This window comes from Rhinolophus hipposideros (genome assembly GCF_964194185.1).
Source record: "Rhinolophus hipposideros genome assembly, chromosome: 4".
Taxonomy (NCBI): domain Eukaryota; kingdom Metazoa; phylum Chordata; class Mammalia; order Chiroptera; family Rhinolophidae; genus Rhinolophus; species Rhinolophus hipposideros.
In genome coordinates, this window is record NC_138050.1 from 39,154,386 (window position 1) to 39,169,180 (window position 14,795).

The 14,795-nt window shown below is 39.0% G+C and overlaps 1 protein-coding gene across 1 annotated transcript in view; it reads left to right on the forward strand.

The window, feature by feature from the left end:
* TNKS (tankyrase) overlaps window positions 1–8,881 on the forward strand; it is a 185,916-nt gene extending 177,035 nt beyond the window's left edge. Inside the window, exons 26-27 of the mRNA XM_081045483.1 lie at window positions 2,581–2,737; window positions 6,663–8,881. Coding sequence (XP_080901609.1) covers window positions 2,581–2,737; window positions 6,663–6,749 — 244 coding nt within the window. The 3' untranslated portion in view covers window positions 6,750–8,881. The remainder of the gene's footprint in view (window positions 1–2,580; window positions 2,738–6,662) is intronic.
* The last annotated feature ends 5,914 nt before the right edge of the window (window positions 8,882–14,795 follow it).

Genomic DNA, 14,795 nt, shown 5'->3' on the forward strand with positions numbered 1-14,795 from the left:
GCAATGACACCAGAGCTGGCATTAGTGGTGATAAAAACTGGGTAGGTGTCAATCAATCATAGGTGGCAGTGAAACTCCCTCCATCTTGGCTTTTTTTCAGGGCTTCACTTTTCTTGCTTTGGAATCAGAACAAGAAAAGCGTGAAAATTATTTCTTTAGAGCAAAGAACCTCTAGCTCTAGTCACATTGGATGTAAGACACACATTTCTACAAACAAGTAGAATCTTAATATGCTTCTGAGGTAGCTAGTGACATTTTAAGGCAGGATATATAATTTGCCTTGAAAAGTCTGACTTCAGAATATTAATTTTGGAATTAATAAACAAATGAATATTAGCTTTTTAAATAGGATTTTAAAACTCAGGAATTATAGAGAATAATAGTATAGTCTCTGAAGTCAGTGGAAAAAAAATTCCCTTCCCTATTCTCTTCTCTGCCAATAGAAAAAAATAGAAAAGAATTGTACTTTACAAAGATTGCAGTTTATTACATATCTCTTTAACCAGATGGGTTATTTTTGCAAAGTCAAGTTAATAAGAGATCTTGTAATTCAGTTAAAACCTCAAAAAGACCCATATAACCTAGAAATGCATTATAGTTGTTAACCTTAAACCTTACCTTTCTGGGTCACATTGTGAAACAAACTGCAGCCATCAGCAGTTCTAAGATGGATGTTATATGTCCAGAAGGAAGTGTCTTCCATTAAGGCTGCTGTGATTAGTAACACATGAAAATTCCCAAGAATATGTAACATGCAAAAGTCTGTCTTTGTTGCTTCAAACCTAACTCTTCTGGAGGCAGAATGAACTTAAATAGCAATAAAAGTGAACCTAGATGAGGATGAACAGGCCTCATTAAAATTAGATACACACACATTTATGTCTTAGCCAGGATTCCCTAGAAAACAACGGCTGAAACAAAAGCTTACGTGCTAGCACTTTCTTGGCAAGTGCAGTCCTAGGGGAGCAGGAATAAAGGCACAAAAAGAACTGAGGTAGACAAGGAGGCAGAATAGACTGAGGTCCATCAAGGAGCTGGCCAGTTTCAGAACAAGTGCGTGGTTGCTTGGTCCATGAGACACCTTTAGAGACGCTGTATGAACAACTGCATCTCAAGAACAGTGCATCATGGGAGAAAAGAGATGAATTTATCTGCTGGCTCCTGTCTTGCACTGGTCAGCATTAGCCCCACGGGGCATTGTATACTCTCCCCGTCCCTGCCCCACTTTGGGCTGCTGCATCTGCAGAATGCACCACAATCACAGGGCAAGCCGGTGAGCCAGCAGGCGGGAGCCAGCCCACCTACCCACTGCGGCCTGCAGCCTCATGGGCCACTGGACAGGTCCTGCTGCTTCTGCCTCCGCAGAAACAGGGAAGCTCTGGGGCAGGAAACAGAAGGCAGTAGGCGAGGACTGTCAGGTCAAGCTTTATGTGACATATAGTCTGGCAGTGGCCATGGCAATGGGCCCTGCCAGCTGAGCGGGCAGTCCAGTGATACCAGAGTGCTGCCACAGTGTGGGGATGGAGCTCAAAAGCCTCCCTCTCGTGTAGATCAAAACCCTTTCCTCTGGGACCAACAGGAGAATGCTACTGCAACCAAGCCAGAGGGTCAGCAGTAGCTCACACTAAAAATGGTTGGGCAGGACCCAATTATACTGGGCGTGGCACAATTTTTAATTGACTCAAAATAATATCTCTGATAAGTCATAATGTAAAGATCACGCTTCATTACCAAAAACAAACTTTGAATAACTGTTTACTTTTAGCAGTGTAACCAATCTTACTGCTCAATTAAAATGTTTTTTGTTTATATTAAGGGTTGGCAAACTTTTTCTTGAAAGGACCACATAATAAATAGTTTAGGCTTTGCAGGCCATGTGATCCCTGTCCCAGTGACGTGGCTCTGCCTTGTAGTATAAAAGCAGCCATAGGCAATATGTAAATGAGTATGTGGTCTTGTGCCAATAAAATTTTATTTACAAAAATAGGTGGCACACTCGACTTGGCCCAATAGCCAGTTTGCCCAGCCCAAGTTTATATAATATACTTTCTTCCATATCAACCTTTCTTCTCCTCTATAGTATTTCACATCTGCCCCATTCATGTGTCACCCCGGTAGTATAATTTCCAATCATACAGTTAAGCAAGTATTGCTGTATATGATCCACTCTTATTATTTATCTTACTCCAATTCTTACTTCATAATGAGTAAGTCCGAATCTTAATTTCAGATGCCGCTACTGTTCACTTACTATCTTCACTTTATTCCTATCCTTCCTTACAAGAACTGTTTTCACTAGTATTCTTCTTTTTCCATTTTTCAAAACTTACCAAGCATTTTTGTGATTGATTCCTAAACGACACCAAAACTTTAAGTTACACTTAAAGTGTAACAATTGAGCCTTATTGTTCATAATAAAGCATCACATCAAATCTCATTCTATTTCTACTCATAAATATGAAAGTGATGTTTAAGTTAGCTCACCTTGTGTTAAATATTTTTTTAAATCAATAAACCTAACAGTTATATCACTCCAAGATTTAAAGCTTCCTTCAAAGCATTACTTTCTGTTTCCTTTAGACAAATGCTTTTCTGTAGAGTGACCCTTGGAAAATCCTTTCTGCAGTTCAGCACCATGAAAATGGCTCATGCCCCTCCAGGACATCACTCAGTTATTGGGAGACCAAGTGTGAATGGGCTGGCATATGCTGAGTATGTCATCTACAGAGGAGAACAGGTATGTTACTCATCAGATGAGCGTAACAAAGCTGCTAAATGTCTTCATACAAAATATGGAGACCACATAAGAGTTAAAGAAAACCATTTAATAAAATATCTACCACATAGTCTGATAGCATTAGTTGCTTCAGGTCAAAATGAAGATGTCAAAATTCTTTGACCTCAACTTTACACACACAACCCATCAGTCACCTGTCAGCCAAGTAACACAGTGTGAACAAGAGGGCAGCTGAGAAATAAAGGCATGACATCTCATGCTGTTCTTAAGGCCTGCTATTCTAAATTAATGCTTTGTATCTTTCATACCCCAACATGGCAGTAGAGCTAAGAACAGCTACCATTTGATGGGTCATCTTCATGGATATACTTGCCACAGCTGGTCACACGAGTTGAAGCTCTGTACAGATGCTCCTTGATGGGGTTACAGCCCTATAAACCCATCATGAGTTGAAAGTAGTGTTAAGTTGAAGATGCATTTAATACACCTAACCTACCAAACATCATAGCTTAGCCTAGGCTAATTTAAACATGCTCAGAATACTTACATTAGCCTACAGTTGGGTAAAATCAGCTAACACAAAGCCTATTTATAATAAAGTACTGACTATCACATGTAATTTATTGAACGCTGTACTGAAAATGAACAACTGAATGGTTGCATGGGTACTCACCATTAACATACGCAGCTGAAAGCACCCTGGCACACAGTGACAAATGGGTGTTTTATAGACATGATGTGATGTGAAAACACAGTATCTAAAGTTCACTGGCAACACAGTACACCATAGCATACCGGTTACTTACCCTTATGATTGCATGGGTAACTGGGAGCTGTGGCTCATTGCACCCACTGCCCAGCACAAGTCTAACCATCATAAATCAAGGTCCATCTGTACTGCTGAGCATGGTACTCACATTCGTAGAATGATAGCTTTCTGAGTCATAAAGCTACAGTACATTAAATTCTGCCAATTACTTGTGGCTTCAACAAGCAGGAAAACTTACTCTTATTTTCAACCCAGTCCTTAACTTTCACAGTACTGCCAAATGCCTACCAATTTGACTGAAAACAAAAACCAATTTGTCTGAACTTAATTGAATTTCAAATAGAAATTTTGAAATTCTAACTTCAGGAGGAAGAGAGAAAAAAGAAATTAAATATCAGTAACCTATGGAAACAATATTATATGCTATCGGTCTTTGGCCATGTGGGGTGTGGTATAGCGGGAAGAGCTGAGAACGAATTCTGAATTCCGTGTAGTAGATCTGTTGATTGTGGTGGTATGGGCAAAGCAGTGAAACTCTTTTCGTTAAATTATAGGGTTCAGCAAATGAGTAAATGTGTTGATTTAGGGAGCAAGGGTTCTCACTGTTGAAGGGACACACAGATATCGAATGGGGGAAGGTAAGAATGACTGTAGGGACGGACTGATTAGAGGTATTGATACGAACTTGTGGTTTCTAATATATGTATGTATGTGTGTACACATGTAAGTAAATACATGTATGTATAGGTCTCTGTGTAAGAGTTATGGAAGCATGTGGATGTATATGAGTATATATATATATATATATATATATATATATATATATATATGTGCATGTGTTTCTTAGCACTGTCTGCTGAGAGCAGAGAAACCCCAATAGCAGTGAACACACCGAGAGCCCATATCTTGACCTCTAATACCATCCCCACCAAAAGGCTCCCAGGCTCTTTGGAAAAACAGCTCATTTCAGGGCTGGAGCAGAATAGGAACAAGATGAGCCTGGAAGAGCTGGCATGCCAGGAAGTAATGAAGTGCTCCAAAAAAAAAAAAAAATTATGGGGGCATGCCACAGGGACACAGAGCCAGCTTGAACAGGCTCTGACTGGCCAAATCTGGGACAATTTGAATACCAAATAAGTACAGTAATGAAATTTAAACCATTGAAAAAAATAGGAGTTTATGATTCTATACAGATAATAAATAAATGAACGAATGAATGAGTGAGTGAGTGAAGGAGAAAGGAAGGCTTTTTCTTACAGTAGAAAGCCAAGGGCACATGTGTAGATGTGGAGGGAATACTGGATTTAGACAATCATCCTCTTTGCAGCCATTGTGGTAAAGATTAGATCATGCAAGAATCATCAAGATCATGCAAGAATCATGGTTGCTAAATCTAGGGGATAATTTTGATAAGGAGAAAGATATTTGCATGGTCTTCTTATTAGTTACAAATGAGAGAAAAAACCACAGTAATTACACATTGGAGAAAGGGGGCAATACTTTGACCAGATTATCAAAATTAACATCACCAGTGCGGAACAGGTAGACCTAGAACGTGCCTCCAGGCGTGTGTTCTGAGATGGCACGACGTCATTCATGCAGCATTCCAGCCAGGAATGCATAACCACAGTCTAATCAAAAGGAGGAATGTTCTATTAATAAAAAATGTAGTAAGACTGGATTCTTCAAAAAATGTCAGTGTCATAAAAGACAGAGCAAGACTTTGAAAACTTTCCAGATTAAATGAAACTCAAAAGACAGGACAACTAACTGAAGGTCCTGCCCCCACATTGGATCTGGTACTGGGAGAGAAAGGACCTTAGGTCTACTGAGAAAAGTGGAATCTGAATGAATGGTAGGTAGATAAAAATATTCTATCAGTATCAAATTACAAGGTTGGTCCTGTGCTTACGTACGAGAATATCCCTGTGCTTAGCAAATAAACACTGGCATATGGAAAGACCCATGATGATGTATATAACTTACTCTCAGATGGTTCAGGAAAATTGTGCCTCTGCACCTGCCTGCCTGCCGGCCTGGTGTGTACAGAGGTGGGGAAAACACATGGCAAAGCAAGTGGGAGAAAACCCAAATAGTAGGTAGATGTGGGGAAAGGGCATGTAGGTGTCTCATGTAAGTAGCATTTTAATTTTTGCAGCTTCATGTGTAAGTTTGCAGTTTCCAAATGAAAAGTTTAAAAACTACCAAAGAATAAATTTGTCAGTTTTTTATTTGTTTAAATTAGAAACTCCAGACTGCTAGATAAAATGCTTTCACTTTGATGCAGTAATTCCACTTCTAGAAATTTGTATTAATATAATCAGTGATGGTCACACACACAAAAAAAACGTGAGGATGTTCATCACTGTCTTGATTATCATAATGAGAAATTTAAACCTAAATATTCAACAAAAAGAAAATGATTTAATACATGTTAGTATATTTATATGACTATGATTTTTAAAAATGCATTTACATAATAGATGTGAAACATAGAATCAACCAAAACATTATTATCTCAATATTGAGATAATAAGTGATTTCGGTTTTTCTTTACCATACGCTTTTCAATATTTTGTAAGTTATCTAGGGTAAATACAATTTCTTTCATATGTGGGTGACTTTTAAAAATTATCTCTAAACTGTTGCCTCTAAGTTATTGGTGACCGAACACACCTCACCATTCTTCCAGCTCAGTGGGTTACATCATCATCTGTGATTAATTCCAAATCGATTCAGCAGAATCATTCTTTCATTTACCAAACTTTTTGAATACATGCTAGTATATTGAGCACTATACTAGATGAGGTGGAAAAGATTTCCTCTTACCTTGATTTTCTTATTTATGGCATGTGGCTCTCTAATGAGGAGTGAATGCAGTGTGAACTAATTTACAGTACTAAAAGTAGAAAGAACATTTTAACAACTTGCTTGATTGTAGGGTTTATACATGGGTTATATACAGACATGTAGGTGGATCTCCTAATTGTCCGGGCACCTGTTGGCTGGCCCGCACAGGCTCTGGAGTGTGTATGTAGAATATCAGTTAGAATATCGGTATGTAGAATATGGCCTGCTCTGAGGCTTCGCATCAAGTAAGGCTTTCATATTGTAGCTGCCAAAAGGGTGACCTGTTTGTCTTCCTGTCCTCTCCAGGCATACCCAGAGTATCTCATCACATACCAGATCATGAAGCCGGAAGCTCCTTCACAAACTGCAACAGCCGCAGAGCAGAAGACCTAGTGAATGCCCACTGGTAAAGCCAGATCAGATTTACACCTGGGACTGGATTACAATGGATTGTTTCCAACAAAATCAATATTCTGTAAATCCCTGACAGCCTAGAATAAGCTGTTTGTCTCTTATGAAGCATTGCTATATAGTAATGAATATAGTATGAGTAACTGATACGTACTCAACTGCTACTGTTCCCTTTGAGGAAATGTTTACAGGGGCAGCCTTTTGATATATCTCAGGCTCACTTTCATTGTAAGTATCCATTTCTAAAATAAGATTGCTTTGATCTAGACTTGGAAATGGAAAAAAAAGAAAACATAACCAATACTTTCCCAAATGTCCACAATTCACACACTACATTTGCTTTATTATATATGGCACGTGTATATAACAAATACACATATGACAGGCTCATTTTTCATTTTTTCTAAACATGCATCATTTTGGGGCGTTTTTGTTTTTTTTTTTTGGTGTTTTTTTTCTTACTTTGATAATGAGCCAGAGCCTTCTTGAGGATATTTTGCACAAAGTCACACTGACTAAAATGATTAGCAATGCAACAAGCTTCTGGCTGAGCAAGAGTTCTTTTCACTTTAATTTATTTTATATCTGTACTTCTTCTAAACATAAATTGAGAGGGGAAGGAGAAACATCAAGTTTTCATTTCCTTTATTAATTGGCCAGTCTTACAAGGGAAATGCACAAACATCAACCTGACTTAGGAGCTCCCAAGTTCAGAGAAGTCAAAGCCGGTGAGGGCCACTTGCTCTCCAATACACGCCTGCATCAGAGGCGGTCAAGACAGTGCTGGAGAGCCCAGCGGAGCACAACCACGAGACAGCGCAGGGACGCTGTCGTGGGCTCGGAGATGACACAGCGAGGGAGGGCTGTTAGGACGCGTGAGGAGCGTGTGGTCCTATACAGTTGCCACCTCAAAGGACGGTAGGGACTCCTCACAGGAAAGCTGCTCTCAATCCCACCGCAGTTGTCATCCCCAAAATTATCTCCTTTATTTCCAAATTCAGTCAAATGATTGTACTTCATTGGAGTCACAAAAGTATTACTTTATTGTTTCTCTGGGTTAGCAAGCTAGGATTTAAATCCTGTGTAGTAGATAGTTGTACACAAACGCAAGAGCTTTTTTCTTGACTCCAGATTTGGGGTTTACTTTAGTGAGGTGCTTCCAATGGTTTATACAGGTCCCTGCACTAAATTTTTGAACCATTTCTTTAAACTTCTCAATAGAAAAGAAGAACAAAAACTTGAAACCAAAGCTCTTTCAGTTATTTGTTTAAATGAAGGTGGAAAAATACCATACCGTCACTTCATGAAATTACTACTTTCTTTTGCTTGTTTTTACACATTGACACTTGTAAAAAATTATGCATTACAGTTCTCACGCTTGTCCTTTTCACCTTAACTGAATATCGAATTGAGTGCATTAATTTATTTACGTTGACAAGCAGTGCATCTACTCAGCTTTGAAGCAAAGGTAATATAAATGTGGTTTAAAAAAAAAAATGAAAAACAGTGTGACACAAACTTGCAGTTTCAACTTGAAGTCCTGAAAAATTAACTTGTTTGTTTTCTAATACAGGCTGATTAAGCTGTGACTTCATTTAATCTCCTAAAGAAAAATAAAATGGTTACATGCAAAAATTCTAGAATAGGCTCTTAAAATACACATTTTGCTTTCTTTCTGGCTTGAGTCCAATGCTATAACTAGGCATCGGGAACTAGTTTGAGTTTATTAGCTGAATCTTGCATCAGTCCTCAAAATTAAATCAAGAATTAGCCTCAGTTGTTGCTTCTATTGAAGTTTTAGTGGCCCAAGCTGGGTGTTTGTCTTGGCTACTTGTGTAATAGCACTAGAATTCCATAGGAAGCTTTGAAGTTGATATTCATTAAGAAGGCGTTTTCCTCCTTTCCTTCTTGTTTTGCTGTGTGTAACAATGGGATGAAGGAGTTGGCACCTGTGTAGTATTCAGTAGCTGTGAAAGTGTGTATTACTTGCCTCCCCACTTAGATATAGTTTAAAATGGTAAACACAGCTGTGATTTTTAGTTAACTAAAAGGGTTAATATGGCATAGACACCAAAAGCTTTACAGCTTCATTAAAAAGATAATCCACTACCCGACGATGGTTGTATGTTGTTTCCATCATATTAATTAGGTTAATGGATGTGCCAGTTTTAAACTTCAGCCTTACACTTGAGAAGTTAAACTGTGGTTCAGTATTTAAACTGCCAATGTTATGTATTGTATGTTCTGTGTACCAAGTAAAGGTACTGTGTAGGAAGACATTTGCAGTGCTTCTTGTCTTGTAATGAATCAAGTATATAGTAATTCTTAAAAGAATGTGTACATATTCATCTGCTAAAGAGAATGGGTTGATATCTCATCGGAGCCAAATACATTTTTTCAAAACTTGAAAACCAAAGGTCATCATGAGTGTACTCAAGCTAGCAAAAGTTGATTACATTTGGAATTTCCATCTATAGCAGTGTGAGAAACCCTTTGGAATATGAAAGCATGACATTAAATTACGCTCAAATCCTTTTAATTTCTTGCATATGCACTATATAGAAACACTAGCAAGATGAGGACTTCCAATATGGCCTTCCCTGAACTGGCCCTTCTGTTTCCCAAATGGAATGGAAGAGCGAATCTGGACATCTCCCCCAGCTTTCCCACAGGTCTAACATGAAAGGGCTTCTGGATGTTATGGCTCCGCTTACCACGCAGTGGCCAGCCTGGCTACTAGAGTCAGGCGTGAGTGCCTGACTGCCCGCTGTCTCCTTGTACTTGGCCTCCATCCCTTTTCCCTAGATGGTTAGTCTGGAATAATAATTAGCTCCAACAGTTACCTTTGACACCACTCATTTTCCTCCTTTCTTCATCTGAGTCTTGCAAAAGGAGACAGTACCTCTCTGTTTCCATATCACAACCAGAACCAAGTATTAGGCCCCACGTGTCCTGCTCAGAAGATGCTGCCACTTTGTTAACAAATGATAGCATGGAACCCAGAGTTTTAATTCTGTGCAAAATAAAGCAGTACAACCAGGATTCTTATTTACCTTTTCCTTCTTGGAATTTCGAATTTCTAGCTTTTCAATAACATAAGAATAAACAATATTAGGATGTTTTCATGAAATAGCATCCTTGTTGTGTTCATCTGAGCTTGATGTTAGTGGCTAGGCTAATTTCCCTTTCCTCTCAAAATAGCAAAGTGCTTGATATATACAGAGAAATGCCTGAATATGGCAAATAAAGTAATATAGATTAATATTCTATTATTATTGCCTGTATACAAAAAAGACGGTGTATGCTGGAAGAACAGCATTAGAATGCAATAAGTTGTCTAGGTTTTTCTCTCAATACTCTCTCAGTTGCACAGTAGTTATTGGACATTGCTCACTCTCTCTTTTAAACGTGCACTCTCTGGATTTCTGTAAACTGTCTTTCAAACAAATGGTGTGTATTTTTAAGCATCTTTTCCCCCAGTGTGTCCAGATCCCATTTATATGATAATCTGTGATAAACAGCCTTCTTACTTACCAGAAATGCTCATGGTGGGACAGTTTTCTTTTGGGCAATAACCTTGCATAGTGAAGACGTTAGTCATTCAGGGAACACTAAAAACTGACATTAAGCTAAGACTTCATGTGTCAGAAATTTATTTGAAGACTAAAGTAAAACTTGTTTGATGTCAAATTAGTGACAGAAATGAAAAGAAAGTAATTGGGAAGGTTATATTTGAGCTTTGCTTGGACACGTCTAGCATATGAAAACGAAATGCGTTTTTTTAAAAAACCACCCCTAAAGCGGAGGCTTCTTCAGACACTTTGTGCACATAGACAGTTAAATATTCCTTAAGAAAGCCTTAACCTTGACAGAAACTTTTTAACCTTTTATATCCTAATAAATAAAAAGTTATGATTCCATTTCTTAGTGTTTGAAAGGTATCCGTGAGTTGGGTATGTCTCTTGTGTATCTCACACCCGTTAATGCTTATTTGGTGAGGGTATATTTTGTAAGTTATGCTTGCTTATGCAAAGGAGCTGATAGAATCAAGCCTTTCGAATTTCTCTATTTCTGAAATTCCCCCGCTACCAGATCATCTGCTTTGGAGAAATGCTAGAAAGATTTCAAAATCCATTAAGTTTTGTGTTTGTGGAGATACAGCAACAACCCATTAAGTGACACCATGTAGAATTTGACTGCTGCAGAAGCTGTTTTTAATCACTGTAAAATATAAACTATGGTGATAAGTGAAAAGCAGGAGGAAGCTAAAGATTTTATATACTCTGTAAGACCAAATAAGCTCATGGTGTGACAGTTGTATACATCTGCCAGAGGGTTCTGCCTCCTCTGAAATAACATTCACACTGTAGAGATGATTGCATTTTGACTCTTCATTCTTTCACATTTTCTTTTCTGCTTTACACTTCCACATCTCCACCCCCACCCTGCCACCCATCTTTTCAAGCATATTTTTCATGCTCCAGAATTCAGATTGTTTTGTTGTTTATCTGTCCACCCATTTCTGCAGGCAGCTCTGAGAGCCCTTTGCTGATTCAGTGTTTGCAGAGAAATGCAGTTAAACTCTGGTAGTGGGGTGTCCCTCACACACTCCTGTGCCCCTCCTAAGGTTCAGGATGAAAAGCTGTAAAACACAACAGTAAGACTTAGAAAGGAACGAAAATCATTGAAGCTAATAGCCTAGACCTAGAAGATGACCTTAACTATCTAACTCTTGTATTCGTTACACAAAATATTTAAACTCTTCATGTGCATAGAATACGCGCTTCTGCTTCCATTGTTTCCAGCTCAGCCTGTCTTTGTGGTAGTACTTGACTTCGATACCTGCAAACTGAAAAGGTACTTTTATCAACAAGGTTTCTCAGAAACACAGAACCAGCTTGCAGGAAACCGGGAATGTTTCCTGGAGACAGCATTTGGAGTAGTACTTGTATTTTCTCACTGTGATGTTGGTCTGTGTAAGTAACCAGTGTGGTGACTCTTTAGTTCATTATTGATGTTGTTTTTATTTTTAGTCTCTGTATGACCCACCAGTTGCGGGAGGTTCCAATCCCTCCCTTTTCTTTTCTGCATCCTGTTTGTAGGATTGCCAGATAAAATATAAGACGTCCAGTTAAATTTAAATTTCAGGTAAATAATTTTTTAGCTTACGTATGTTTCCTGTATTATTTGCCATACATTTACAATTTAAAAATTCATTATTTATCTGAAATTCAAATTTAACTGAACATTCTGGTTTTTTGCTTTGTTTTATTATATTTTACTGAATCTGGCAACCCTATCAATTTGGTCGTGGAAAATCACGTACAGCATGTAAATTCTTCTAGTCTTCACTATCTTTCACGTGGAATGGAAGACTTTTTCACCGTCACCCTCGACTTGCCAAAAGAGGGCATCAAGGAACTTAACCTGCCTGCATGGTGGGTTTCTATTTAAGACATCTTTATGATTTTATTTAACCTGTAATTGTGCTTTGGCTAAATGTCTAACTTACAGTACTTGTACTTGTATTTGTTTAATATTCAATAAAAACATTTTTAAAGTATACGCATGTGGCTAGCAGTTAGCTCTGATGTGTTTTCGTTTCCCAGTTAGTTCATTTCCACCTGACCAACCTTAACATAGCTCACCTAAAACTGTCAGAATACAAGTAACAACTATCCCTCTCGTCTTCCTGGTGTCATCTGTTGGATGTGCTTTGTCCCCGTCTCTAAACCCACATGGGAGTCACTGAAGTACAGCAATAGCAGGAGAAGCACGGGTTCCTTTCAGAAATGTCTCTGAAACGGAGAGGCATGGGTTTTGGAGGCACACCTCACACCAGGGCCACCCGCCCGGAGGCCCTGCTTATAGTCTCCCTCCCCCCACCTGTCATATTGGCGGGGAGGAAGGAGATATTAATCCCTACGTCATGCAATGGTGGACATTAAATGCGTAGCACAGAGCCTGGCACATAGGACTAAGAAAATTCTTTTTTTCTTCCCCTCTCCTGTGTCCATGCCTAGGGATTCGTTAGATAGCACATTGGAAGCTAGAATTTTCTCTCTAGTTTCTTTGCCAGTGTGATGGTCAGATTCACAAGAAGATACAAATTAAGTACTTGGAAACACTCCAATAACCCTGCAAATAATAGCTGTTATTGAGACCATATGATGAGCCAGGTACTTTGTGTACATTTCCCAACAACCCTGCAAAATAGGTATTTTAATCGCCATTTTACAGATGAAGAAACAGAGACTCAAAGTGGTGACATAGAGGTACCGATTGATATGTGGCTGTTTATGGAGTTTGAGTGTTTAAGCAGGAATGAAAACAGTGAGGTGACTCGACTGCATGGTTTTCTGTCAGTATCGCATGAGAAGATGAGATTCTAAATGCCACTAGACTCAGGTGTTCCCCGTTGGTTATTGCTGTGGTAGAAAATAGAAATGATCTGAACTGTGCACAAAAAGCAAGTGGAATAGAAAATAACGACTAACTGAATTGCAGCAACTTGGTTTGGTTACTGACACAGAAGTATTTCAAGGGCCTGCTTTTATAGCTGGAGGCCACGGTGGATCAGGGGCTAGAAGTGTGGGAGGAGGGCCGTAAAGGACTTGCTGGATTGGATTGATGTCTGTAGAAAATGACTTGCTAGAAAACGAAATCGTCCTAACATAAAGGGGTGCTGCTGCCTAGGCAGCAAATTTTGAAGAACCGTTTTTGAAGGCCATTGTCTCCGTGGAGTGCTTTGGTGGTTGTGAGCCAGTGTCTCAGGTTAGAGGAGGCACCCCGATTTGATAGCGCTTGGGAACCTTGGTCATTCCGCACGGTTCACTTTCCCTCATGATTTTGTAGCCACAAGACAGTACAATGGGCCTCCAAGCTGGAGGAGCACCCGGCGCTATACTGGGAATAATGAAAGGTTATCTGTTCCCATGAAGTTGGGACCAAGCTGCCAGGTTTTTCTGTTGGCATCTACCCTGAAGATCTGGATTTAGAAACAGCAAAAGTGGAAGGGGTGGTGAGTATGTCTTCATTTTGACCAATTCCACCTGTCCTATAGTGCTAATGAAATGACTTTGCATAAGTAAAAGTACGTAGGTAAAGTAAGTAAAAGTATGTAGGTTTGTTCATACGATCGTCTTTTCTGGGCCAGGGACTGATTTGTAGAGTAAGTCTTTATGATCCAGCAAATACCAACTCTTGGTATTTACCCAAAAAAGCTGAAAGCCTACATCCACACAAAACCTGTACACAGATGTTTATAGCAGCTTTATGCATAACTGCCCAAACTTGGAAGGGACCGAGATGTCCTTCAGTAGGTGAAGGATAAACTGTGGTACATCAGACCATTAAGTATTATTCAGCAGCAAAAAGAAGTAAACCATCAAGCCGTGCAAAGACATGGAGGAAACTTGAATGCATGTCACTGAGGGAAAGAAGCCAATATGAAAAGGCTACATACATGTTTCCAACTATATGACATTCTGGAAAAAGCAAAACTGGAGACAGTTAATGGATCGGTAGTTGCCAGGGGTTAGATGGAAAGAGGGGGATGAAGAGGGAGCACAAAGGATTTTTAGAGCAGTGATACCTGTCTGATACCTGTCGCTGTACATTTACCAAGATCCACAAAATGTACATCGTGAATCCTAATGTAAACTATGGACTTTGGGTGATGATGATGAGTCAGTGTAGGTTCATCAGTTGTAACAAACATAACCAGTCTGCTGGGGGGCTGTTAATAATAGGGACACTATGTGGGGGGGAACAGCATAGATGAGAACTCTATACTTTCTGTTCAATTGTGCTGTGAAACTAAAACGGCTCTAAAAAATAAAGTCTACTTTTAAAAAGAGATCAGGATAGAAATGGATAGGTGAAGTATATACACAGATACTTCCTCTTTTAACTGAGGAGACATACACACACGAAGAAATACTAATAAAAAGAGTTAATTTTGACCTTAACGCCTTTGACTTCAAAAAGGTGACTAGCGAAAACATGTATTAAAGTATCCTGGTATTT